Source organism: Nothoprocta perdicaria, unplaced genomic scaffold (genome assembly GCF_003342845.1).
Source record: "Nothoprocta perdicaria isolate Ctin4 unplaced genomic scaffold, notPer1 scaffold_31, whole genome shotgun sequence".
NCBI lineage: Eukaryota > Metazoa > Chordata > Aves > Tinamiformes > Tinamidae > Nothoprocta > Nothoprocta perdicaria.
Window position 1 is genome coordinate 3,310,977 of NW_020455544.1, and position 26,167 is coordinate 3,337,143.

Here is a 26,167-nt window from a genome sequence, read left to right on the forward strand (position 1 = left end):
GGCGGCGCGCGGCGGCCAATGGGCGCGCGGCGCGCGGCGGGGCGCGGGCGGGCGCGCGTAAACACGGAAGCGGCGGCGCGGCGCCCCACGTGGGGGCGCGGCTGCGCGGGCGGGGGCGCGCCCCCACGTGGGGCGGGGGCGCGCCGCGCCGCGGGCGGCCCGAGCGCCGCGGCAGCCCCGGGGCCCTCGCGGTCCGCCAAGGCGTCGGCCGTCACCGCGTCCGCGGGAACCCGCCGCACCCGGCCTCCCCAGCGCCTCCTCTGCGCGGCTCCTGAAGGCTGCCGGGGACAGGCCCGCACCGCGGCCCCGGCACCCGCTTCCAATGCCTGCCCTCTTTCCGCGGAGAGAGTCTTCCTAGTGGCCAACCTGGACCTCCCCTGGCGCAGCGTGAGGCCGTTTCCTCCTGTCCTGTCGGGAGTTACTCTGGAGAAGAGACCCAGCCCTGCCCCAGCGCAGCCTCCTGGGAGCCGTAGAGGAGAGGGCCGAGCTTGGCGGGCGGGCCTGGGTCCTCACTGTCAAGACATCCTGTGGAGGGGTCTGCTCCCTTGGGCGCCACCGTCTCATGGAGGGGTCTGCTCCCATGGGTGCCAGCGCTGCAGGCTCCGCTCACCGGCCCCCGCCACATGTGTGATGCGGGGACACCCTCCCAGCAGCCGCTCGGGCCTATTCCCTACCTCAGGTTGCTCTGCCTGTGTCGCTTGTCTGTGCCTGCCCTTAGACAAATGGGACCTGACCTGCACAGGGCTTTCTCTGATAGCCCCAGTCAACGCACTTCTGCTGCTGCTGCTGCAGCTTGGTGTGGGAACGCCTGCATACGTAGAGTGCTCTCAACATTGTGTGACCGGAGCACCATATCCGCTTGCCTGTGTATGTAGGAACGTGCATAGATGGCATTGTGTTCGCTCGAGAGAGGATTTCTTTATCCTGAGGAATTATGCTAAATATGTCTTGTTTCTTCCCATATCTTCGGTCCTCAGTGTTGGGAAAACTTCAGTCTTTGACAGCTGCGGGAAGAAAGCTGAAGCAAGTTGCTCCTGTGTAGGGGTGTCCCAGTTCCGGGCCCTCAGAGCAGCACTTGGAGCAGGCTTAAAGAACTCCCCCCCGCCCCAAAACTCAGTCCTGGCCTGATGCTGCATGGCGCACTGGGGAGCGGGTGTTTTCAGATGACTGCTCTTGTCTTCATTGCTGGTTGCTGACTGTGGCAAATTGCTTCTCTTCCTCACGTTCCCTTCGGCTGAAAATCTTTGGAGTTAGCAAAGGCGCCTCGTGAGGGAGTTCCAAGTTATTCCCCAAGCCAAGGAATCTCCCTGCAGCTGCAGAGCCAAATGCCTGCCATAAGTCGATGAATTGACTAAAAATATCCCGCTTTCCAGTGACATGGGGTGTATTGAAAGGTCCTGGGCATGACATGCAGAGGCAGCTAAGTACGGCCCTGGTGCTGATGCAGCTTCGTGTTGCTGTTTATGTGGTCCGCAAGTGCTGAGGTGAAGCGACCTCGCGAGCCCCGAGACAGCCTGTCGTTTCGCTGGCCGGATTCCTCCCCACAGCAGTGCTCCGGCTGCCCGACAGCATTAAAGGATAAGCTGGGGTAAATCAGGTGCTGCACTTAAGTGCTGACCTTGTAAGCACAGGCCGTGATAGCCCTTCAGATAAAGGCAGGCGCTGCGCTGCGGCTCTGGAAAGCAACGCCAAGCGTTTCGGTCTGGTTTCGCCCCTCTCTCGTGACTTGCTTTAGTTCATTTTGTTACTCTTCTTTCATGTCAAAACTGGGAATGTTGTTACAGAATTGATGCATTGCCAGTATTCTGCTCAGAAACGCTGCAGTACAGCCCTGTCAGGCCTAATTACCAAGTTTGGTGCTTTGTAACAGCTGTTGAGAGCCTTGAATAATCTACTGTACACAGTGCTTGTGCAGAAGGAGGGAAGCGGCGCTGGAAGCCGTGAAGTCAGCACCGAGGAGAGACGTCAGCTTGCCTAGTCCGTTCTCTAGGAAATTATGATTGTCTGCTTTTCCAATGGAGGTGGGCTTTTTAATAAGAAGATCCTTAATTTTCTGCACAATGCAGAAAGTGTAACAGTTTAAAACTGTTTTAAAGAAATGCTAGAGAATCAGATTGTTGAAATAGACCTTTTTTTTCCTTCTTAATCCAGGATCCCTGCTCACCTGGTTTGCCATCTTCTGCTCTCATTATCTAGAGAAGCACCACAGAGTGCCATGATACGAGTGTAGTTTAATCACTGTTACTTCTTTGTCTGATGATGCTACTTCTATATCTATAGCCACCTGCAAGAACAGGCCACTGGGTTTTGCTTGTCCATGCCCTGCTGCAGAGGACACTTCTGGCCTGTTCTCCCTTGTCCTCTTTGGGATCTCCTCCTCACTCCGTTTTCTCCACCGCTGTGGAGAATGAACACTTTGACGTGCTGTGCTCCCTTACCTAGATGTATTTTAGGGTGGCAAAATGTCATTTAGGTGAGAGTTTGTAGTGAGACGTGAACGTACACTTCACTTTTGCAAGTCGGTGGGGGCACTAGCGTTAGGCAGCAGAGCTGAGAGCTTGTTGCTGTGCTGGCCAGAGTGCGGTGCCCGAGCGGGCCGTTTAGGCTGGAACTGGCCATGCGAGCGGCTCGCTGAAGGCTCCGGTGCTTCTTGGCCCACAACTTTGCGGGGCTGCGGCGAGGACACAGCGGGGTGGAAAGACTTCAAACCTGACAAGATGCGTTTTAGTACGTATTCAGTGCAGGTCTTGTGGGCAGCATGGGTTGGTTAGCTGACATGCCAGGCAGGCAGCATGTGTTTGGTTCCAGCCAAAGCAGAAGTGTTACTGCTTCTTCTCAAATCTTCAAACGCCTCAGGGTGTCTTTATTCCGCGGTTCCGTAGGGCGCTTGGCACTGACAGGGGATGTCAGATTCCAGCGTTGAGGCAGGAGTGACATATTTATGACGCGCTGCTGCCTGTCGCTCGCATGCTCCCGTGGTGGGGGGCAGGCAGTGGGTGCTGGCTGGAAGAGGGGGCGCTTTGTGGGCAGCTCCCAGAGCTCCTCTTGGGAAAGAGCGGCTTGGGTGGAGGGCTTGCTGCGAGGCAGGGTGCCCGGCCGCTGTGGGCAGCCAGGGTGGTGTGGACGCCTGGGGAGGTGCAGCCCCCCAGCGCTGGCGCCAGGGCCCGTGGGGCTGGGCGCTTTCTGCAGGCACTGCCCTCGCTTGGGCTCTGCCTTTGGGCCACCCTCGTCCTGCATGCCTGCGGCTGCACGTCTGTGTGCTTAGTTTACTCGCTGCCAGGTTTTCAATGCTTGTTTGTCAGCAGTGTTACACTGAAATACGCAGGCAGGCGTGCATTTGTCTTGCGTCCTCTCGTGCCACAGCTCACGCTGCTGGTGTTTTCCCCGCCTTTGCAGCGGGTTGCAGTGCGCGGCTCGCAGTGCGTGGCGGCTCCCGTGGGGCGCTGCGCCGAGCCCTGCCCGCCGCTGCGCGTAGGTGACCCCGCGGACGCTAAAGATAGCGGCGCTGCCGCCCTGCCGGGCGCTGCGCCCCGCAGCTCGCGGCCATAAATGGGCAGGCGGGAGCCGGGCACGGCGGCGAGCGCCCGGCGCCAGGTGCTGCCCGCGGCGCCCGAGCCGCCGCCAGCCCCGCGGGCGCTCCCGCCGGCGCAGCGCGGGCCTTGCTTGCTCGAGGTGGCCTGCAGGGAGTTTTGATCCCTGGTAACTCGGGGATCTTGAGCTTGTGGAGCTTAAAGGATTTTTTTCTTCTTTCCTCACCTGTTGCTTAAAAGCCCTCTGTATAGTGTGGTGTATGGGTGTATGCTTTGTGTTTTGTTTTTAGCAGACGAGCCTGCTAAACTGTCCAGCCTGCAGATTTATTTAATGTCGAGAAATTAAACTGGATTTATCTGTTTTGCAAACTAATCTTGTGTTTAGGTTTTTCTATCCAAATAGACCTAAAACGTGAAGAGAAGGTGACATTCAGATTGGAATGGGGCATTGCTTGGAGATGGGACTACTTCTCACCAGTGCTGTTAATTTTTAGCTAGCTTCATTTTAATCTGGTTTGTTCTAGTTACTTTGAAGGCCAACCCAAGTTACGCTTCCATTAGCTCCTGATGACCTGACAGAAATGGGGAGCTTGGTTGCAAAACAGAAATCTAGTCTGAGAGGTGGTCGTGTTGGCTCAACCTGTGTCCCGCCTGTCCTAACCGTTCCTGGCAACAGGAAGCAATAAGGGGCTCGAGACGCCAGTCATTTCGGGGCTTGTTGTCTTAGGCGGGCTAGTGCTGTTGTGGACTTTGCAGCGTGAAGAACCAGCTCTCATTCTGTGCTGCCTTACCTCTGTGCAGTGGAAGCCTCGGTCCACGGCAGCAATGTGCACTACGTGGACAAGACCATCGAAGCGGCGGAGGCCCTGCTGCACATGGAGTCTCCGACCTGCCTGAGGGATGCCCGCAGTCCCGGTACGTCCTGCACAGGCCCCGCGCCCTGAGCGGCCTCTCCCTGCGCCGGCTTTTACCACGAGTGCCTGGGAAAGCTGCCTGTCTGTGGAGCTGCCTGTGATTTAAAGCATTGGCTTGCTTCTTCCAACAGTGCTGTGTTGTTGGGATTTTGTGTGATTTCCTTACCATGTACGGAATTTTAAAAACATAAAAAAGGGAATTTTATGTGATTTCTTTATCACACGGTTAACATACTCCAAGTGATTGCTGCTCTCTGAGACAGGTTGTTGAGTGTAGGTACTTGAACAATTATACATTTGAAATGGACTCAGTATTGTACACGTTGCCAAAACAAGCAGTTATTTTAAGGGAAAACATATTTCTTATCTTTTTAAGTTATTTTTAGAGAGAATGTTTAAATATTATCCGCCAAGTATTATCAGTTTAGAAAAAATTAAAATTAATTACCTTGCATTTTCCAAGATCTAGTACTGAGTATTGCTATTCTAGTTAACATTTTATTCAAAATAATTTTATACAAGTGTGATAAAATAGGTGGAATCCTCTTCATATACTCTTCTCTCTCTTCTCTCCCTTCCCAACCTTCCCCAACATAGTGGAAGTTTTTGTCCCTCCTTGTGTGTCAAACCCAGAATTTATCCATGCTGCCATGAGACCTGATGTGATCACAGAGACTGTGGTGGAGGTTTCTACGGAGGAGTCGGAACCGATGGATGCATCTCCTGTTCCAACATCCCCTGATATCCATGAGCCAATGAAAAAGAAAAAAGGTACGGATGCCTCTTTGGAGCAGCCATGTAAAAAGCTATTTCTGATGTGCCCTGCTGGGAATGCTGTGCTTGATACTGTTGGAGATAGGTTAGACTACCTGATTTTCCTTCTCCTATAATAATTCAAATAAGCGAGTGCAGAAATGTGAGTTCTAGGGCAATGAGTGTGCAACAGAAAAAGAGAGGATGATGATGGGGGGGCTGTAGCTCACAAAACATTAAAGGAAAAAGGCTTTTTCTTGTTTCCTTAAGCAAGATTTAGGGAGTGGAGGGAAGGTAAAGGAGGATTCCAGGTGGACATTTGTGAGTAAATAAATATTTGTTCCCTGAAATATGAATGTGTGTGGAGAGGGGGTGATCTCAGAGTTTTGTTTTCTTTTGAGGGAAAGTCAGGATTTCATCCTGCTTTTGGATGTTGTTTGGATATTTGGGCTATATGTATTGACGGTACTCCAGAATCATCTCATGTCCCACATTCAGTAGCAAGTATTGCACATGCCAGAAGTCTAGGCCGCCCTGTGAGTAGAAACAGTATCTGCTGAGAACATCAGAAGGGGTTACGTTGGGGTAGGGGCTGCAGTGTGTGTATAACCAGGAGGTGCTTCACGGGGTGGGATTTGTGATGGGACACGGGAGCTGTAGCACGGAACACCAGGCCTCTTTGGGATGAAGTTCTTGGCTTATGTCCTTTTCTGAGGCGCTGCAGCCAGCTTGTGCTGGCTGCTCCATACCGGCTTTGTTAACTAACAGTTTCTGCAGTGGGTCCGTGTGGCAGAACGTTGTTACTGCCGCAGCCCTCAGGAGGAAAGCCCCTTTGGGACAGCCGGTCTACGATTCTAGCTCTATGGTGAATCCCGCCCGTGCCACAATAATGCCGTTTCACATCCGCCAGCAAGTGGCAGATGCAGTGGGAGGGCGCGTGGCCCTGGCGGGCTCGCGGGCCGGCTCGCGAGGGGCCGGGGCACGCAGGTCACCACGAGGCGGCCGCAGGGCCCGGCCTGCCTGCCTGGCGGGCCCTGCTCCAGGAGGCGCTCTGCCTTCTCTCTTGCAGGTTTTTCAACCTGCAGCCCCATCTCCCCTCTCCCCCTTCTTTCCTCTTGCCTCCTGTGAAGTAACTGAGCAAGCTGTGGTGTCCGCACTGTTTTTTGGTATTTTTAGGTAGGGAGTTTGAAAGTACTTGAAGTCCCTGGGTTTGCCTAGGGGCATCCTGGGATGTTCTTACAGCATTCTGAAGACTTCCAAAGTCTCCTGATGCCCCGGCTGACAAACATCCTCGAGGAAGGGCTTCAGTGTCAGCAGGGATACTATTATTATTACTATTATTATTACTATTATTATTACTATTATTATTACTATTATTATTACTATTATTATTACTATTATTATTACTATTATTATTACTATTATTATTACTATTATTATTACTATTATTATTACTACTATTATATTAATAATATATAGATATACATAGATATATGAGAGGATAATTCAGCAGTATTGGATTGGTGTTTATCACAGAGTGTTTTTCTTTAGTTATAACTGAAGAGCCAGTGATGCTGTCTCAGTGTGAGACTCTTGCAGTTACTCTGCTCTCACTGAAGCTTTTGGGCAGCGAATATTCACTGTGAGCTGCCACACCATTTCCTTACTGCAGTTGATAATTGGTCTGCCTAAATGTTAACCTTCAAACCCATAAATTGGTTTGCAAAATAAATAGAGTATCTTTCCAGTAAGAGAGGTGTCATCTTTGTCTGATTGGCGTGTTGGAAAGGACAGACTATTTAGGAAAGTGTAAGTGTTCAACAGCCAAATAGCATTGCTGTTAAAGGCTGGCAGCAAATGACATTTTTCTCTGGTTTACCAGATCTTTTTTTACAGACACTAATATAATTGACATAACTTTGTCATAATGTGTTTTATTAGCACATCCAAGCATGCAGACATGGAATATTTGCTTGTAATTTTGAAAAGCAAAATGCAGTACTGACAAAACAGCGTACATGCATTAGGGTTAGATTTAAAACAAACGCACATAAAATGGCTGTGCAGACTGGGATCCCTGGACAACTGTGGCTCTACTGCAAATGGCATTAGGCAAGAACACTGCGATGGAAAAATGTTAGTGGCTGCACCCTTAATTAAACTGCCTGTTTGTTTTTCCACTCTTGGAGGGGTCATTTCTGGGCAGGTTGTGTTGCAGGGCTCTGCTCAGCAAGTTCTGACATTTCACGGAGGATATTTTGTAGGCGATTTCGTTTTCCCATTGCAGAGAATCCAGACGCTGTTTTTTCAGGCATAGAAGGTTGTTGGGTGTCGTTATGGAGCTGTAACTCCAGGCTCCGTAATAAGCAACTGCTGAAGTTAGCATTTAATGAAGGGCGTTGCTCATCAGGCAAGATCAGAGCTCTTGTGCCAGAGGCAGGAGACGGAGCTGGTGGTTGTTTCCCCATAGCCGGCAGCGGGAGCGCGGCCTCTTTGCAGTCTGCTCCTCTGCGGGGTGACGCTCTTCCAGCCTCTTCACCTCGAGGTCACCCACGTGCAAGAGGAGGAAGGAGCCGCGGGGAGAGGGTTTCCTGCACGCCTGGGTGCTTCGGGCCGTGCACCCAGAGTGGCGGCGAAGCGGGCAGGAGGAGCAGCGCGTTGCGCAGCGTGCCAGGCGTGTGTGCCTGTGCCGGCCTGGCGCCCCGTGCCCGCCCGCGGCCTCGCCCCGCAGGAACTCCTCGGAAACAGAGGGAAATCTGCCTGTACGGTAAGCACAGGTGAACAGCTGCATTGCACACGCAGTAACAGGAATGTAGGAACTGAAGTTTATCCATACCCTTAGCAAGCAAATGAGAAAAGGAAAGACTGTATGATCCTCTGCCTTCAGGGGAGTGAAAGTGTAAAGTGCTTTTGTTCTGTATTTAATGGTTTTGCCGTTTTCTTTTTATGTGCAGCTGGCCGTAAACCAAAGACCCAACAATCAGCTCTTTCCGATGGGTCTCCGGATCTAGGTATAAAGAAGAAACCCAGAGAAGGCAAAGGTATATTTTTCTCTTTTTTGAGTCTTTTCAGATCTTGTGTGTATTTATACTGTATATGTTACTGGAAGAACACAGGACATGGAAAGTTTAGTGGCTAAGTTCTTTTCTGATCTTTGTACCGACTTTGCCACAGAGTTAATTTTATTCCAAGCCCTCCAACTTGCTTGTGCAGGATGTGGCACGGCTTGTGCGCTGCCACCTTGCCAGGACACAGTGTCACACTCGTGGTTGGTGAGCCTGGGGACGCGTCCTGCGTCTTCTCCATCGTTTGCCTTGTGCTCGTTGCCTTCTGCTGTTGGCTGGTGGCTCGATGCCTAGTTCCTTACGCTGCCGCTCGTCGAGCACAAGCAGCGTATGAGTGTGTTTGGTGACTGAAAACCTGTTCCCTTGGATCGTTCACAACCTTCAGTGGGAATAGGCCGCTTCACCAAGAGATGCGGCTTGGCGTAAGCGGCAAAACAGAGGACGAGATGCTGCTTTGGTTGGCGAGCGAGGGAAGCTGTGCAGGAGGGCCCTACGTCTCGAGTGCTGCTTCTGCTGCATGGTGAGGCCCTGCTGGTGTCCGTGCCCCTATCCTTATGGCATGGACAGCCCAGTGCTCGTGAGCCTGCTCTCAGCGGGGTACCGTGCAGCACGTGTGTGCGTGTGCATGTGGACGAGCACCCTGGATCTCTTTTCCTCCTGCTGCACAGAAAGCTGCTTGGTGATGTTGCTGCATCTAGGAGAGACAAGAGCTATAGTGACTTTTAAGGAGCAGCATGAGGGTTGAGGGAGTGTGCAGTTGTCAGCCCCAACACGACTGTTTTGGAATTCCTTTGAAAGAAAGACTGCTTCTGTTTGCGTGGTTTCTTATGTGGATATAGCTCCTGAGACCTCATATTTGTGTGTAGGCCAAGGAAGAACGAGACTGATGTCATGTAGATGTTAGATATTTTTTTTATTCATTTTCTTAAGCTATAAACTTCTCTGCGGTGGCCAGTGTTGCTTGGATCGTAATGCTGATTAGATCTTTGCATCTGATGTGTTTAGGTCCATCTTGCTTGATTTTTTTCTCTTTTTTTTTTCTTTTTTTTTTTTCTCCTCCAGAATTCTTAAAGGCTTGTTAACCTTCTTTCTAGCTTGTAGCACAGTTAAAGCTTCCCACTATTGGAAGAGTGCCTGAAAAGCGTCCTCATTCCTAGTTTGGTGCACCGTAGTTTTTAAAAAGGAGGCCTGCGTTTTAGTAGAGTTTCTGTCTCTATTGGCAATTTCTCTCTGTAGCTGTTTGTTTTGGGGTAAGGGCTGTCACTCTTTTTTGAAACTTCTGCTGGCCATTTTAATGATTTGCTTATGCCTTTGTCCTTGTAAGATGCTGTTATGTATTCTGCACTACATTTGGCATTAAGTAGGTTGTTTGTCTTAATGTAAGCTAACTTAGTGTTCTGCAAAATGTTTTATAACTGAGTTTCATATTTTGTTATTTTAAAATAACTTGCAAATACGAGCTACTTCACCTGTGGCTTTGCTTTTGGAAAACAGAAAAATTCTTGCTAGAGCTCAGTGCTGTCAGTGGAGTTGAGTCCTGGGGAAAAGGGATGCTGCTTGTGCTGGGAAGGAGATTACTCTTTGTCCTGTGGATATTCCTTCCCAGGTGCTGTCCCTGATGCTTTCTGCTGCAAAGCAAAGCAGCTGTAAATCTTTAGTTGGCCCTTTGAGCTCCTTACCAAGGAGGAATTGAAGATCTATTAAGTGGGATGGAGTTACTACCATTGCCTCCAGTGCAGAGGAACAGCAGCTCGGGCTGGGCTGCTCTCTCTGTGTTACGTTTTCCTGCTTTGCTCGAATACTGTGTCTGAAGTGGAGGCCGCCAGCACGAAGGTGCGGGGCTTCTCCTGTCACTACCAGCGGGACAGATCGCTGCCGCACGCGGCGTCTTGCGTCCCTCACATACTTCCCGGCCCTTAATCCTTCTATTTGGAGCCTGCCGCTGGCATTCTGAAATAGCTGGCAGCTGTAGTGATCAGCTAACCAAAAACACATTCCCATGTGCGGAGCCCACTCTGTCTTGGAGCGTAGATGGGTTGGGATCCTGCCTAGCTCCTCCGTGCCAGCCGTGCAGCATCAGGTGGCCTGAGACCTTTGAGGGAGGAGATGACAACTGCCTGTGCCTGAAGAAGACTGCTGCCCCCCTGCCAGCTGCAGTGCGTGTTTATGGCTCCAGGCTGGGCTTCCTAATGCTGAAGAGTAAATACACACTTATATCTACGTGAACACTTGTAAATCTGGTCATACAAAAAAGTTTAATAAGCGTGTCTCTCCCTTCCTCGTGTGGCTGCATGTTTAGATTCATTGAATTAGTCTGTGTTTTAAGAGAGGGTGTTAAGGTGGTTCAAAACTTGGCTGTTAATTCCTAAAATGAGCTCTCTGTTAAGTGCATGTAGCTGTGGCTGGCAGAGCAGTGTAACAGGAGTGTCACTGAGCGTCACTTCTGCTGCCGTACGTGGTTTCCAAGCAGTGTGGTTGCTCCATGCTCCTGCTGTGGGGAAAAAAGCTGCTCTTTGGGTTGGTGTAAACTACAGGGGAAAAGGAAAAACTGTTGAGCTGGTAGCACAGTTCCTGCAGAAAAATGGAGGCACGTTAGAGAATGGTTTCTCTTGAAGTTCCTCTTCACTTCCTGATGCTGAAGTTTACTTTTATTTCTGCAGACCCTACAACATTTGGCAGTGAATCCAGAAATTCCACTTCTGAGGAGCTAGGGGAAAAAACACTGGATTCATTCCAAGGAATACTCTGCAAATGAGGGCTTTCTGTTTGTTTGTTTCCCCCAGGGTAAATGTCTTAATGACCTGAAGAGTTACTGGTCTTTTTGTTATGCGCGGTTATGAGGAGTTCTAACACTTAGCAAGAAACAAACAGTTAAGTTGAGCCGTTCTGACTTGAGAAACAAAATGAGAAAAATGTTTTCAAAAAGCTGTATATTTTGTCAATATTATTCTTTCCTTCCCTAAGATACGGAGTTGAGTTATCTAGGATGATTCCAAGATTCCTGGTTCTCTGCTTGGCTATTCTTTTATATAGGTTAAATTCAAATGTCTCCAAAATCCATTGGACGCTGGATTTTTGGTAGCTTTTGGATTAGTGCTTACTGTTTACTGGACATTTTTTCAGTCTCTGTAAGAGGGTCTTTTGGAGGACAGAAACTCCAGCTTTTCTCTTTTGAGACTTTTCAAGGGCAGTCGACTTCTTGGAGCCTGCAAGTTGTCTTTAATGTGTTGTAATATATTTCTAATTGGAAATATACTATATCTTCATCATGGCATAGCAAGTGCTGTATTGGGACACCAAATCTCTGGAATTAACAATCTTTTGCACTTAAAAAAAAAAAAAATATTATATAACCATTGGTATCCAAAGGGCTTTGAAAACCTGGTCAAGTGAAGTGACCTCCTGAGGCTGTGGTACAGTGCCAGGAGCCTTGTCCCAGTTTGAGGTGGTTTGTTCTTGAAGCACCATGTAGCATTGAAACACTACAGCCCCTGCCCTTCCCAGACATAAAATGCACTGCTATTTCAGCCCCTTGGTAAGAGCACACGCGAAAAAGCTTCCCAAGCTCCTGGCCCTGCTGAGAGGCTGCAGGTTGTAGCGACTTGGTGCAAGGACCAAGAGTGGGCACTGGGTCGAAGAGACTGCTCTGCTATACGTACAGCAAGATGCTTGGATTGTCTTCTCCTGGAATATAAGTATTTGTGGGTTTTTTACTACATGAATGAGTGCTTGCTTGTACCATCCTCTGTGTAACCTTCGCTTCTAGTAGGGGTCTTTCAGGGTTACCTGTATATGGAGAGATTGCTGATAGTAAAAGTGGATTTCTAATATCTCAGTGCTTTCTGCTTCCTAGGAAATACAACGTACTTATGGGAATTTCTTCTGGACCTTCTCCAGGACAAAAATACTTGTCCTCGATATATTAAATGGACTCAGCGAGAGAAGGGCATCTTTAAGCTTGTGGACTCAAAAGCTGTCTCCAAACTATGGGGAAAACACAAAAACAAACCTGACATGAACTATGAGACTATGGGAAGAGCCCTGAGGTAACCTCCATTAATACATAAATCCTCTATTTTAACTCTCATTTTTAGCTTTGACTGTGGATCTAATAACATTTCTGAGGTTTTTTTGTGTATTTTTTTTAAATTTTGTATACTTGCTGGTGTGGCTGCTTATGAAGCGTCAGAGTCTTGCAGTTCCTGTTGTTTTCTATGTTAAAATAGCAGTTAACCTGCTATTTAAAATTTCAAGTGTGTGTCTTAAAAGGTCAGATTTTTTTCAGCTAGATCCTTGAAATACTTGGCTCTGATAACTTTTGTGTGTTTTTTCCCCCCACAACTTCTCATATTGCAGATATCACTGCGATTAGTTCAGATTTTCTTGTTAGTATAGAGAGATTTGTTCTTTAAAAGCTATCATTATGTCAACTACTACTTGTGCTTTCCTTGCAGATACTACTATCAAAGAGGAATCCTTGCGAAAGTTGAGGGACAGAGGCTTGTGTATCAGTTTAAGGAGATGCCGAAAAACATAGTTGTCATCGATGACGACAAAAGCGAATCGTGCAATGAAGATCTGTCGATGCCTGCGGACGAAAAGTCATTGGAGAGAGTGTCGTTATCTGCAGAAAACCTTTTAAAAGCTGCAGCCTCTGCGCGTGGAGGAAAAAATTCCTCTCAGTTGAGCTGCCCCAGAACAGAAAAGACGGTCGCCAGAGTTGTGAACATTGCCTCACCGGTGCACGATACTTCATCATCATCATCATCGTTATCGTCTCGCCCCTCAACCACCACTACCACTGTCCCAGCAACGACAGCTCCCAGGTTGGTTTGATGGCAGCTTGGCCTTGCTCGTTTTCTCTGTTAGAAAGCTGTCTTCTAGTTTCTGTTTTTATGCTTTAAAATCGAATGTCTTTATTGATTGGCGCGCAGGCAGCAGGGTAACGTGGTAGAGCACTGTGGAAGTCTAGGGTCAGAGACTAGAGCCAGCTGTCTGTCAATGTGCTTGACCTCGAGCATGTTTTAAAATTATGTAGAAGCAGGGGAGAGGGAGGTGAATGCTGCTGAACTACTGAGCTCTAATCATAGGTGTACAGAAAGGCAATTTTTAAAAAACAGCCTGTGAAAATTCTGTAAATTCTAGATTTGCCTATGCTTATTTTTATGCCCTTATTGTGTTTGCACTTAAACCTCTTTCTTCCTCCGCAGGACTGTACGTGTGGCAATGCAAGTGCCTGTCGTAATGACCTCTCTAGGACAGAAAATTTCCACGGTGGCAGTACAGTCGGTGACCACAGGGTCACCATTGCTAACCAACACCAGCCCGAGCACGGCGACAACTCCCAAGGTTGTAATCCAGACAATCCCTACCGTGATGCCATCCTCTGCCGAGAACGGAGACAAAATCACCATGCAGCCTGCCAAAATCATCACCATCCCCGCCACGCAGCTCACGCAGTGCCAGCTGCAGGCCAAGACGGGCCTGGCTGGCTCGGGGAGCATTAACATCGTGGGGGCGCCCCTGGCAGTCAGAGCACTGACCCCCGTGTCGCTGGCCCACGGGGCGCCCGTGATGAGACTCTCGGTGCCCGCGCAGCAGGCGGCCGGCCAGACTCCTCCCCGGGTTATCAGCGCCCTTATCAAAAGCCCTGAGGCTCCATCAGACACGGCAGCCGTGAAGCAGGAGCGCGAGGTGAAGGCGCTGCAGCTCGCAAAGGAGGAGAAGGCCGCCCCACAGGAGGGGGGCAAGACTGTGACCCACGTTGTGGTCGTTAGCACCCAGCCCTCGGCCATCGCCCTTCCCGTGGCTGTGAAAACAGAAGGAATCGTAGCGGGCGAGAAGTGAGGAGCAGGGCGCTCCCCGCGTGGACTTGTGGGCTCCCCGGGCCCGGAGTATACTGACATAATTCGGGAGGGGACGGGAGGGGAGGGAAGGGTTGTGATCACCAAGTCAAAAAGGAGAGCTTTGAAATGTTAATAAACACGCATATGTTGAAGACTTACTGGAAAAAAAGATTATTTTCCCCTGTTTGGGTGAGATTGAACCACATTGATATGCTGACAGAAACTGCCTCTTCCAGTTGGGAAACAGCTAACCTGTGGAGAAGGAAAGGTAGAGGGACCGAGAGGGACCAAGCAGTTCACTACAGCAAGTTACACTAAGATCTGGAACACTAAGGGGCTGTGTGAGATCCTTTGCCTTGGTTTGATTTGCAGGGAGGGAGGAAGGTCTCGTTGTGACAAACGGCAAATTTGGTGCATTTTATGTGCATACCAGCAATTACTACTGTGTGCCCACAGTACTCAACTGGTGCTATGTGAAAAACTCTTGCTACTAGGTATTCTAGAATGTGAAATTAAGGAGAAGATTAAAGAGCTTCTAAAAGAAGACAGAGAGACCTAGAGGGATTTCTTTTTTTTTTCTTTTTTTTTTTTTTTTGTATCATACAGCTTCAGCAGATTTAAAATGAAAGCCTTAGACTGATTTTCAGTTATCTTTCTTGAAATAAGCTAATGGCTTGTTTGTGTAAAGCTTTTTTATTAAAACAAATTTTTTTAAAAATCTTGTACCTAGCACAGTATTGTTATAGAATTACATGTAACATATTTTGTATGGTAGTTAAAGTCTGTCTAAATTTCTTAATTGTGGACAAAATAGCAGCAGGCTTTGGGCCTTTGCTATAACATGCCTGTGTCTCTCACTTAGCCTTGACATCTGTGCATACATTTCAGTTTCAGCTCTACTCTTGTCACTTGAAAGGTCACACCCAGCATGAACTTTTGTCAGGTAGTTTTAAACCTGTAAATTTTTTTTTTAGTTGAAGTTAAGAGGGAAGTACCAGTGTTCAGAATGAACTATAATAGTTTGTATATTCAACATTTGAAGTATATTCTATTTTGTTGTACTCTTGTTTCAAAGTGTATTCAAGTAGGTTTTACTGAAATATAGAAATGAAATTTAATTGTTTGGTCTGCTTTATTTTCCCCTCATTTCAATCTGTTAACTTACTCTTCTGCTTCTCTTGAAGTCTTCCAGGCGTTCAGCCTAGGATAGCTGATACACTATGGAAATTTGGAACTCCTCACTGCTCCGAGTGCCTGGCTCCAGCTCTTCCACACAGTTTACTCAAGCATTTGAGCAGCTTGCAGTAGTTGGTGAGGTAACTTCTGACAAGGGTCTGGTTTTCCAAGCCTATTTTTGGGATGGTGTTCACAGTGTCCTGAGGCTGTTCGCGTGAAACCTTTGAGGAGACCTGAGCAGCTTGAAGTTGCTGCCCCCCAGCTGCAAGGTGACAGCTTTGCATGTGCTCCCAACGCTGCTCTGAGGCTAAAACCAGGTTTGCTTCCATCCTGCTGAGAATCAGCAAGAACTCGAGCAGTGTGAACTGGCTGGTTGTCCTCCAGCTGCATCTTCGCTTTTTAGCGCCGCAGTGCGAAGACAAGGTGGAAATGAGCAGGCTCGACTGCCCTAGGGCCCTGTTCTCTCTGGCTGTGTGATAGAGGCAGGTGGAAAGCACTGGCAGGTGAGGCTCTGAAAAAGAAAAACACTGACTTGCACTTCTGGTCCTTCAGCATTTCCAACTGCTAAAGCTTTGGTTCAGCATGGATGCATGATTTGAGGTGGATACTGACTTGTGAGTGGAGTGGGTTTCTAAACAGCTTTCCTGGTTATAATTGCCCTTAAGTTACCTGAGGATGAAGGCGAGAGGAGGACACCCTGCATGTTCGTTTCTCCATAGCTGGAGCCCGTGTGCAAGAGCTTGCCCCCTTTGAGCGGGTGTGGGGCAGCTCCCCTGTGCCCATGGGGCGCCCGGCCGTGCTGCAGCAGTCACTGCAAAAGCAGCACATCTGCTGGTGAGGGCCTGGGGGCACCCGCTGGTCTTTGCAAGATGTTCTTCATCTTCAGGTAATTCAAGCCTACACCAGTGAAGTGCCTGGTACCTGGTGGGACAGCTTCGACAGAAATCGGGAGCTGAGACCTTAAGTAATGATAAAGGAGATGAAAATTAAGCACTTGTACTGAGGCTTTTCTTTTTTTTTTCCCCTTTTAGCTATCGTATTGAAAAGTAAGTTACCTGCAGAGCAGAGTCTTAGCCGTAAGCCTCATTCTTCCCTTCAAAGCCTAAGAAAGGTGGGAAGAGCTCCCTTCAGTCAAGTCAGCAGGTGGGGAACTTTACATTTATTTTGGAAAAATAAATTTTTAGATTTTGGCAAGTAGATTCCTTTTCTACTTGTCAAGCAGGGAGGCAGGGAGAAAGAGTTTAAGAAGAAACGAATGCACAAGCTGCAGCAGGAATAAAAACAAACACCCGTTGTTTTACAGTCCTCTATGTCAGCAGTTAATGTAAAGCAGCAAAAGTTCTTACAGGTGAACTGTGATTCTGGACCTGGGAAAACGAGGCAAGTGCTCCTTCACAGGAAGAAACATTGGAGAAGGAAGAGGATTTGTTTCCAAAAAAAAAGAAATGGGAAGAGAAGGGGGAGAAGGTGAGAAGCAGGACGTGGGCAACAGGTGGAGTGTGTCAATAGCTTGTGAGGCAGCTGTTCGGGGAAAAGGAGAGGGATGTGTCTGAAAAGAGCAGTTCTTGCTGCGGAGGGAGAGCACGATGGAGCTGGAAGACAAACCCGCAGAAGTGTTTTTAAACCCGTGTGTATAAATGTTCTCTGCAAGAGATCCTTTCCCAGATGGCTGTTACTTGATCATATGCGAAAGAGGCTGATGTTAGAGCGTGAAATGGATCTCTCTGGACTATTTGTAGCTGAGACCTTTCCCACACCCGATTTAGACGCACTGGAAGTGGGCAGGGTTGTCTCCCTGGGTTTGGATATGGACCTACAGCCCTCGCTGTCCCTCGCTGGAGCTGGGATGTCACGTCGTGGCACACGCCGCGGGCACGGAGGCGCGCGGCTCCGGGGGCTCCTTGCACAGCCCCTGGCCCTGCTCCCGGGGCTCCTGGCTGCTGCTGCTGCGCGAGCCGCATCCCGCCGCTCTCCGGGCCGGATGAGCACCACGTGCACGCGCTGCCGGAGGACGCTCGTCGGGAGCCCTGAGAGTCGCAGTCGATGCGGGAGCACGGGCTGGTGCAGGAGCGGCGCCTTCCAGGCTTCCGAGGACTAAATCCCTTTCTGCTGGGTGGGTTTCTGGGCATGCCCTGCGCTTCCCGTTCTTAACTGCTAGCTGTAAATGCAGGCGGGCTTGGGGTCAGGTCGTGATTTTGGTTTCTGCTTAAGCAGGGCTCTTCAGCGCCCGCGTGCGGGGCGTTCCTGTGAGCTGCTCTGACGCGAGCTGCCCTGCAGCAGCGACGTGCAAGGTGGGTAACGGTCCTGGCTCTGCAGGAGCCCTCTCGCACGGAGCCTTTCCCCGGGCAACATTCACAGAATGACAGAGTGGTTGAGGTTGGAAGGCACCTCTAGAGATCATCCAGTGCAACCCCCTGCTCCAGCAGGGACACCCAGGGCACGGGGCACAGGGCGGCATCCAGGCGGGTTTGGAAGATCTTTTCAGAAGAGAAAATTTCCTGCCTCTGTCTACAATTCTTAGGTGACTTCATAGGTCCTTGCAAGCTTTTCTTCAACACACTGTCGTGTGCTGATGTTCATAATTGCTGCTGGGCCGGGAATGTTTTTACTGTAAAATATTTGTATGTTTGCTTTGTAAAATCCAAAATATATGAAGTAATAGAAACAGATTTTTGCAATGCCTTCGAAAGGTCTGTTCATTTGTCCATGTGTAAAAGCAGGACTAACAGCTGTGGGTGGGGTAGAAGAGCCCAGGCTTAACTCATCCGTGGCAAGTGGTACCTTTCCCAGATTTGTGAGTGGGGTAGAGCACACGTGCTTTCTACAGGGGGCTTTAAGATATAGATCATACAGTACCACTGATTTTATGCAAATAAAAAATAAATATTGATACCTTTTCCTTCAAATCATCCCTGTCATCTTTAGGCGAGAAATGATGCTGCTGTGTAATCCACAGGTGAGACACTAACTACGGATGGCAAGTTAAAATCTTAATTTTGGTTTTGATTATGGACAGAACACTAAAAGTTCTAAAAGTTGAGAGGGAATCCCTCTCAGTTAGTTTTGCTCTTCTTCCTCAGATTGGTAATACCTGCCTTAGTGTGTAAGTCTGATGCAAATATTTGTATTTGTTTTGAGAGAAAAAAGAAGTGTTGCCAGCATGTCACACGTGGCATTATGGTGAGAGGCTCTGTGCCTTGACGTAGCTCAAGAACAGATTTGGATGGAGTACCCTGCTGGCTACGGCTTAGGTCTTGGTGTCTTCTGCTGATGGATCTCATCAACCTTTGGGCTTTGGAGAACAGCATTGGAGCTGCGTGGGCAGCAGGGAGCCAGGGCGGGCAGATAGTCAGGCAGCAGGAAAGGGAGAGCTGCCCGGAGCCTTGGTCCTTACTCAGCAGGACGTGCAGCAGGACATCTCCGTTAGGCTGGAAGTGTCGCAGCCGAACAAGCTAAATTCAATTTCTGCCCCCTTCAGACAGTCCAAATAGGAGGTATTAATATTACTAAGTGGGAAAGATCTGAGCGACAGTATCTACTTCTGACCCAATGGTTCTCCAAGGGAGAGACTATTTTAATGAGCTTGTAGCAGCACCCACCTTTCAGCAAATGAAATAAATGGGTCACTTCTTCCTTCAGCTGGCTTAAGAGTGAGGGAAAAGTGTCACTGCTAAAGCTAATACAGCTTTTAATCAAGATTAGAGCGAAGGATCTGTTGAGATCTTTTTAACCTTAGTTTGCTTTTAGGGCATGCAGCCACAAGAAGAGCTTGGAAGACGTTTTTATTGAAAGAGTCATACTGCCACATAGAGAGAAAAAGCTTTCTGCTGTTTCTTAAGAATAATGATTATTTACTAGTAATGATAGCAAGCAAAAGCATTTCACTGCTGCAGGCCTGCCTCTTGCAGAGTGAAAACAAGGAAAGGACAACATTTCACTTAAGCTTTCCTAAAGAGTAAATCTCCAACCTACCTTTTATAGCTAGAGTAGAAAGGAAAGGCAGGAACTGCCAGGGAAGCTGTCAGTTACATCAGGATGAGACTTGCCTGTTTTTAAATACAGCCGGATTTCCACTCCCGTGCTCCAGCCAGACGGTGCCGTTCCCAGAGAAGCCTGCTATTAGGAGCTGCCTTTACACAAGGGAAAGGGATAGGAAGGCTTTTTTTTTTTTTAAGACTGAGCACAAGCATGTGGAATTATCCTTGTTCTCAAATCATGGGCTTCCTCCACAACTGCCGTTTCTTCTGGAAACTGCCCGGGGGGGAAATGTGAGCTCCAGCTGCTGGTGTGGCTTTGGGGTAGGCGACTTACTAAAATACTTGCACTGTAATTTAAAGTCTAGGCTTCGCCTTCAGCTGCTGGAGGAAGCAACTTCACTTGTCTGACGCTAACCCCTTTTGCTGCAGGTATAGGGAAGTCTGGACATAGAAAGTAAAGGAAAAGAGAACAAACAAATTGGCCATGAGAGAAAAGCACCCTCTTAAAAGACAAGCACCGGAGGGGCCAGGGAGAAGGTCCAGAAGGGGCAGTTTGCTGGTGGCATCCCAAATTAAGGCTAAATCAGTTAATCTGTTTCAACTAGGAACTGATTTAGGAAATGGCAATAAAACAGAGAGCAACAAAGACGTTATTTCCTTTTAAAAATATTTTATTAATAAACACCAGGGAACATTTACTCACTGCATGTGGAAGCGCTGCTTTCTTGGCTCTGCCTCATCCAGCATCATCCCTGCTCCCAGCTGGCCACAAAATCACTGGGGCTGGAAAGGACCAGTGTAGCCTTGCCGCGGTCTCTTCCCCCCTCTCCCTCCCTGCCCTTTCCTGGGTACTGGCACAGTTAAATCCAGATATCCGAGGCCGATGCCATGGTCAAGAGCACCCCTGTGTGCACTGAACATCTCTGGGGGAGCCTCGGTGCTCTCAGAGGACCCCCCTGTGCCCCAAACGCAGCTGCAGTGATTTCAAGTGAGATACAAGCTCACCAACTGCTCTCTATAAATTAATGAGATTTCCTAACAGGTTCCAGTGTCGCATTCGATTCTGAAGATAAATAAAAGCAAGTTTTACATTTGACAACATGAGGATATTGGCCCTTTACCAAAACAGGAAGACTGACGAGACTACAACTCCAAACCATTCAGAGACGTAGGAGTGGAAGCAGAGGAGAAACTCCCTGGTTAGGCAGGTCCACTGAGGGCAAGTGCAGGAGAAACAAGATACCAGTTACTGTGTATGCTACGGGCTGTGTGTACACGGGACACATGCACTTTCTTCTGCAAATGTGGGGCTAGTACTGTATGAGGTACAGCAGTGAGCCCTGCTTCCTCGCCTGCTCTTACCATGGGGAGAGGCTTCCTCCTCCAACGGTGCTTTGGGAACCTATTTACACTCCTTTTTACCAACACTTTTATCTGGAGTCACTTAAAAAATGAGAAGATAAGGTTGTATTTCATATCTGAAATACTAATTAATCTTTCTTCATACTGAAAAGGATAAAAAAAAATCTTTACCGAGTTGTCAAGCCTCATTCCCTTTGGTACTTGCACAAGCTTAACAGGAAATAAATAAAAATAGCATGCTGTCAGGGCGAGTTGTTTTACATACACGAGTGATTTTTAATTTAAACACTGAGAGCCTCCACCTTCATTAGAGGATTCAAGCCTTAGACAGAGAGGACACTGAAAGGAGAAACTTATTTTCCTTCCAACTCTCTGCTAGGGCACAAACACACAAAACTAGAGCACGGATTTCTCTCTCCCCCCTGTGGAGGCCTCAGATTAACGAGCTCCAAACGGCAAGTGTAATTCCAAACAAGGGCCTGGAAAAAGCCTTCAGTCAAGAGTACTTCCTCATCCTTACATAGTTTCCAGCTTCAAAAGGTTTCTTGAAAATAAAAGTGGTGAATTAAGACACCGCATCCCAGGGAATTACAACAGTCTGTCAGGGTCCTGATTAAAGCTAAAGTCACACACCAAGGACAGGTGATCTGACGGGTAATGGAAGGAGGGCAGCCTGTTGGGCCCGATCTGCTCCTCGGTGAGCAAGCCCAGGGCCGAGTTCACGTTGAGGGCGTGCTGCGAGTACCAGATGTAATCCAGCGTGTGCCGGCACTCTCCCGAGGGACGGATCTTCCAGGTGGTGTAGGGCGGCTCCGACTGCCCGTCGGGGCTCAGCAGCTTGTACGCGCTGCTCAGGTTGAGGCTGGAGTTGGAAAACTCCCTGTACACTTCCTCGGTGGGCTCTGCGTTGAAGTCTCCGCAGACGATCAGGGGGATCTTTGCTCCTTGCGTAATGTTCTTCAGGTTCTGGAGAAGGTCGCAGCCTTGCGCGGAGCGAAACCGCTCCCAGCCCGTGCGAGCTTTGAGGTGGGTGACAGCAATGCAGAAGAGCCGTCCCGTTTCGCAGCACTTCAGCGTCTGCGCGATGGCCACCTGGTTGGTTTTCAGCTTCATTGCCGTGAGCCGAATGTTAGCGCTGTTGACGAGCTCGAAGCGGTCCTTGAGGAAAAACAAGGCGCAGCCATCGGGCCCGTTGTTCTGCTCCACGTCCAGGCACGGCGACCACGGCTTCGGGAAGAAAGTGCACTGGTAGCCCAGGCGGCTGAGCAGCGGCTCGAAGGTGTCGAAGTAGTGGTCGACCTCCTGCAGGCACAAGATGTCGGGCTTGTACGCGAGGATCTCCTCCAGGATGAGGCACTTCCTTTCTTCCCATTTCAGAGCTTCCATGGGGCACTGCACAAAGTTGTCTTTGCCCTCTCCAAGGGCTGAAATTGGATGTGGGAGAAAAGAAAGAAGGGGTCAGTAGCTAGAACAGGCTCTTGCTCCACCGCTAGTGCCATCCTGAAACTCCCGCTCCAAACGCTGCGACTGCCAGCGTGGCCCCGCTCCATCACCAAGCGTTATTCCCACAGACACGCGAGGACAGACCCCTGCGACCCCCCCTCTTTCCATGGGGCAGGAAGCTATCGGGGAAAGAAACACAAGCCTCTGCAACACACTTTGCGCTCTCTGTGAAACGTGTGAACCCCAGGTTTCGTGCAGGGCGTGGGATTTGCAGGAATAACCAATGGCAGCTTGGCTTTGCCAAGACAACCCATTCTCTGAACAGTGAAGTTCCTCCAAAAGAAAGTTAACTTCCTCTTACAAATACATGTCTAATCTCCTTGCTGCAAAAGTCACTGCACTCCGACAAGTCCTTCCCCATGTGACTGCCACAGCTCCGCCAAGAAGAAACACAGTATTATAGGAGTGACGTGGTCACCGAATGCTATGACAGTCCTTAAATGGGGGACCTCCCTCAAAGATGATTACAGCAAGGCTGTTGCATAAGTCAGCGTTCAAGTCCTGACTTCCGGACTCAGAGCCTGCACCGCCTATGCTGAAGTGTAAAGGATTAGGAACTCCCACGGCACGTGTGCATGGGTGAACAGCTCAGCACTAAGCTACGAGAAAACGTGAGCAGAGGAGCTTTATGAAGACTTCCAGAGAGGCAAGCCTGATTCCTGGGGGCTAACAAGCACGAGCGCAGGGCGCGCGCTCTGCGGCCAGGCCGGGCTCAGCCACAACAGGGAGCAGAGCTTCCCAGCGGTGGGCAGCCCGTTCCCGTCCTCGGCGCGGGGAGGAGAGCGCCCGTGCGGAGCTCCCACCTTGGGCGAGGATGTTCCACTGCATGACGCGGATGGGCCGGTGGCTGTCGGCGGCGCCGGCGCTCAGGGGCACGAAGTGGCGCTGGCAGCGGGGCGGGCGCTCCCGCAGCACGGCCTGGCACTCCTCCAGCAGCTCCTTGGGGTCGATGGGCTCGAGCGGCGCCGCGCACTCGCGGGGCTGCGGCACCGCGCCGCTGCTCAGCGCCTTGGCCAGCGCGCTGTACAGGCGGCTGCTGCCGCTCCCCATGGCAGGGCCTGCGGGAGGGAAGGATGCCGTCAGCCGTGCGAGCTGATGAAAGTGTCTTTAAACCTTTCTAAGTCTTAAATTGGGAATTCACATAGGGAAAGAAAGTACCTTTCCCTCTCTCCCCCACCTGGGTCTGCACTTGCTTGTTATAACACAGGTCCCGCTCGTTAACACATGACGTTCCTCACCCCAAAAGGCAGGCCAGGGGTCACAGGCCCCCATACCCTCCCAGGAGGTGCTGCTTTCCCCACAGCCATGGGGGGTTTCAGCCCCTGCCCCACCGCTGTGCCTGGCCAGGGCAGTCAGAAAGGGGCACCAGGGCCTCGGCCCACACGGGGGCCCAGCACTGCCCGTCCCGGGGGCAGTCATACTGCCCACGGGGGCTCGGTGCTGAGCTGGTGCGTGGGGCACCCCCTACTAAACACTGCCTCTTCTGGGAAGGAGCGAGGGGTGCTCTGCTGTCCCCAGGCTCCCGTGGGCGCCCTTGGAGCTCTGTGGAGCCGGGCGCGTTGCAGGAGGGCTCGGCGTGGAGCAGGGCTGCAGTGCTGCCCCACTGCACAGCCAGGCCTGTCCCAGCGCCAGGGCCCTGGAGCTGGCAGAGCCGTGGAGAGATCGGGAAGAGCCGCTCGTGTTCCCAGGGCTGCCCGGGTAGGGTCTCCAGCGAGAAGACTTGCTCAGATGGCCCATGAGCTGTTCCCGCTCCCCCGGTGCCATCGCCAGGGCTGGGGCCGGCACAGAGCCAGCGGCAGGACGGCAGCCCCGACCAGCTCCGAGGCCGCGTGCCAGCCGGCTGCTTCCGCAGCAGCAGCCCTGCCGCGAGCACCGCGCACGGCGCCGGCCGGAGCTCACAGCCACAGGATGGCGCGGGCTGGGAGGCACCTCTGGGCATCACCTAGTCCAAGCCCTCCGCTCGCTCCAGCGGGGACACCCGGAGCGCGCTAGAGCTGTGAAGGTCTAAGGACAACTGGCCCGTGGCTTGCGGGGGTAAGAGCCTCCTCCCAAGCTTGCAGCTGATCCCACGAGCAGCTCTTGGGGAGATGTTGCAACAGCAAACACTGCTTTGCCCTCAACACCAATTATCCAGGCGATTAACGCCAGTTACCCAGAGTGCAGGAAGGCCAAAAGCCTTCCTCTCTGCTCCACAAGAGCAGGGAAGAAATGGCACTATTCATTAACTTTCCAAGCAGCAGAGCGTTCGGTCCAAGGTTTCTTGTCTCTTCCAGCAACAGCGTGGGAAGGAAGCTTCTGGAATTGGTCTCCATGCAGTCACTGACCATCCCAAGAACTCTGTTTCTGAGAGGAGCACTGCAGCACACAGGGAGCCATCTGGGCCAGTCCTCACCTTTCCGAGCTCTTCCCTCGGTCTCCTGTTTTCATCCTGCACCCACCTCGTTGGGCTTTCGCTGCAGGGTGGATGTCCCTGCCGTGCTCACAGCCCGGCTCCCTCTTGCATCAGTTTTCCTGGCCTGAGGAGCATCTCTCACATAGTCTCCTTGCGACGGCTGCTTGGAGCAGCTCGGCACTCTGCAGCCCCACGTGTGCAATACTACCCTTCATGCCATCATGCTGCATACATAGCTTTGCTGTGGCCAACAGCGGGGCTGTGGCCCCAGATGACCTGCGTGAAAAAGCAGCGGATGTTACCGCTTCGGATTCAAGCCCGTTTTGGCTTGGGCTGGCTGCAAAGCGCAGGGGAGCTGGGGACCTTGCAGCAGGATTCAGAGAGCTGCCGTGCCAAGGAGGTGCTGTTGAGCCAAGCCTGGAAAGAAGAGGGTGTCCCAAGCCCTACTCCCTAATAATACACAGGCTCCGTGCTTGGCACAAGCTCCAGAAACCTCCTTCCTCATTAGCGCGCGCATCCTGCGCCTGACTTTGCACTGAGGCACAAACGCTGCGGGAAGCTCCCATCTCTCCCCACATCCTGGCTTCAGCAGGAAGGACTGGACACACCAGCTCCCCTGCTGGTTCCAGGAATGTGTTTTAGCCTCACGGAGCCTGTTTCAGGTGGCAGCCTCTGCTCCGGGTGCATTTTAGCTGCAGAGCCGGGGCTGCGCTTGAGAGGCAGCCTTAAGCCGCGCTCGCCCTGTGGGCGAGCGCGGCTTAAGGCTGCCTCTCAAGCGCAGCCCCGGCTCTGACCCGGCTTGAGGTCACTGGGCAGGGGAGGGAGCACAGCGGGCGCCAGGACGTTGTCCTGACGTGGGCTCCCGTCACTCCGCATCCAAGGACACGCACGGCCTTGGCCGCTCTCCAGCGGCCGCTCCGGGCACTGGCACCCCTGCCTAGAGACCAGGGCGAACAGGAGCCTAGCGGTTTGGCAGGGCCGGGACAACACCGTGAATCAAGGGGTTGCAACACCYGCGGGGAACAGCGGCTGGGCCGGTCAATCCGGTACACGGTGTGTTTTTGGTCATGGAATAACCATTACCGAGCCGTGCACAGACACCTGACAAGTTACGCACCGGCTGTTCTGCTTCACTCAGGGAAGCCGGGAGCAATTTAACCCTCTCACACAACCGGTGATCTCCAACACGCTGCCTGGCGGCGCGTCTCCTAAGCCAGCGCTCCGTGCCACAGCATTCCCGGGCGCCACTTATCCCTACGCCACAAGCGAAAGCCAAAGCCGCTCCCTCCAAACGAGGGGCGCCCCTTGAGCTCTGCGTTGTGCTTGCGCGGGAGCCGTTGCGCAGCCGTTACCGGCTAATCCCGAGAGCAGCGGCTCCTCCTCGGCGCCAAGCACGCAGCCCTTCCTTAGCGCAAGGGCTCAAGGCCCTTAATTAAAGCGAGTGCTCCTTGAATCCCGCAGCGGCGCTTCCCGCCGCGGCCGCCCCCGCCTCCCAACGGGAACGCGGAGCCCCCCCCCCACTCCCACAGCGGGCTCCGCACGCGGGGCGGCGGGCGCGGCCCGTCCCGGCCTCGGGATCCCTCGGGAGCGGCAGAGGCGCCACGGCCCACGGCCCGGCCGCCCCGCGGTACGCACCTGGCCGCGGCGGC

At 51.2% G+C, this 26,167-nt stretch overlaps 2 protein-coding genes across 2 annotated transcripts in view; one reads left to right on the plus strand and one right to left on the minus strand.

Moving 5' to 3' along the window:
* Positions 1-14,689, plus strand: part of ELF2 (E74 like ETS transcription factor 2) — a 30,591-nt gene extending 15,902 nt beyond the window's left edge. Inside the window, exons 4-9 of the mRNA XM_026042607.1 lie at positions 4,332-4,445; positions 5,042-5,215; positions 8,152-8,238; positions 12,116-12,308; positions 12,717-13,088; positions 13,473-14,689. Of these exons, the coding sequence (XP_025898392.1) occupies positions 4,332-4,445; positions 5,042-5,215; positions 8,152-8,238; positions 12,116-12,308; positions 12,717-13,088; positions 13,473-14,109 (1,577 nt within the window). The 3' untranslated portion in view covers positions 14,110-14,689. The remainder of the gene's footprint in view (positions 1-4,331; positions 4,446-5,041; positions 5,216-8,151; positions 8,239-12,115; positions 12,309-12,716; positions 13,089-13,472) is intronic.
* A 5,559-nt stretch (positions 14,690-20,248) lies between these two features.
* Positions 20,249-23,195, minus strand: NOCT (nocturnin). Its single transcript, XM_026042648.1, has 2 exons — positions 22,930-23,195; positions 20,249-22,047 (listed from the first exon to the last, which is right to left on the minus strand). Exons 1-2 carry the CDS (start codon positions 23,174-23,176, stop codon positions 21,212-21,214), a joined length of 1,083 nt encoding a protein of 360 aa, XP_025898433.1. The 5' UTR covers positions 23,177-23,195; the 3' UTR covers positions 20,249-21,211.
* Between the last annotated feature and the right edge of the window lie 2,972 nt (positions 23,196-26,167).

Coding starts and splice junctions, on each gene's coding strand:
- NOCT (XM_026042648.1), bottom strand. CDS start 23,176: ATGGGGAGCGGCAGCAGCCGCCTGTACAGCGCGCTGGCCAAGGCGCTG. Junction 22,048..22,929: donor GTGGAACATCCTCGCCCAAG/GTGGGAGCTCCG, acceptor ATCCAATTTCAG/CCCTTGGAGAGGGCAAAGAC.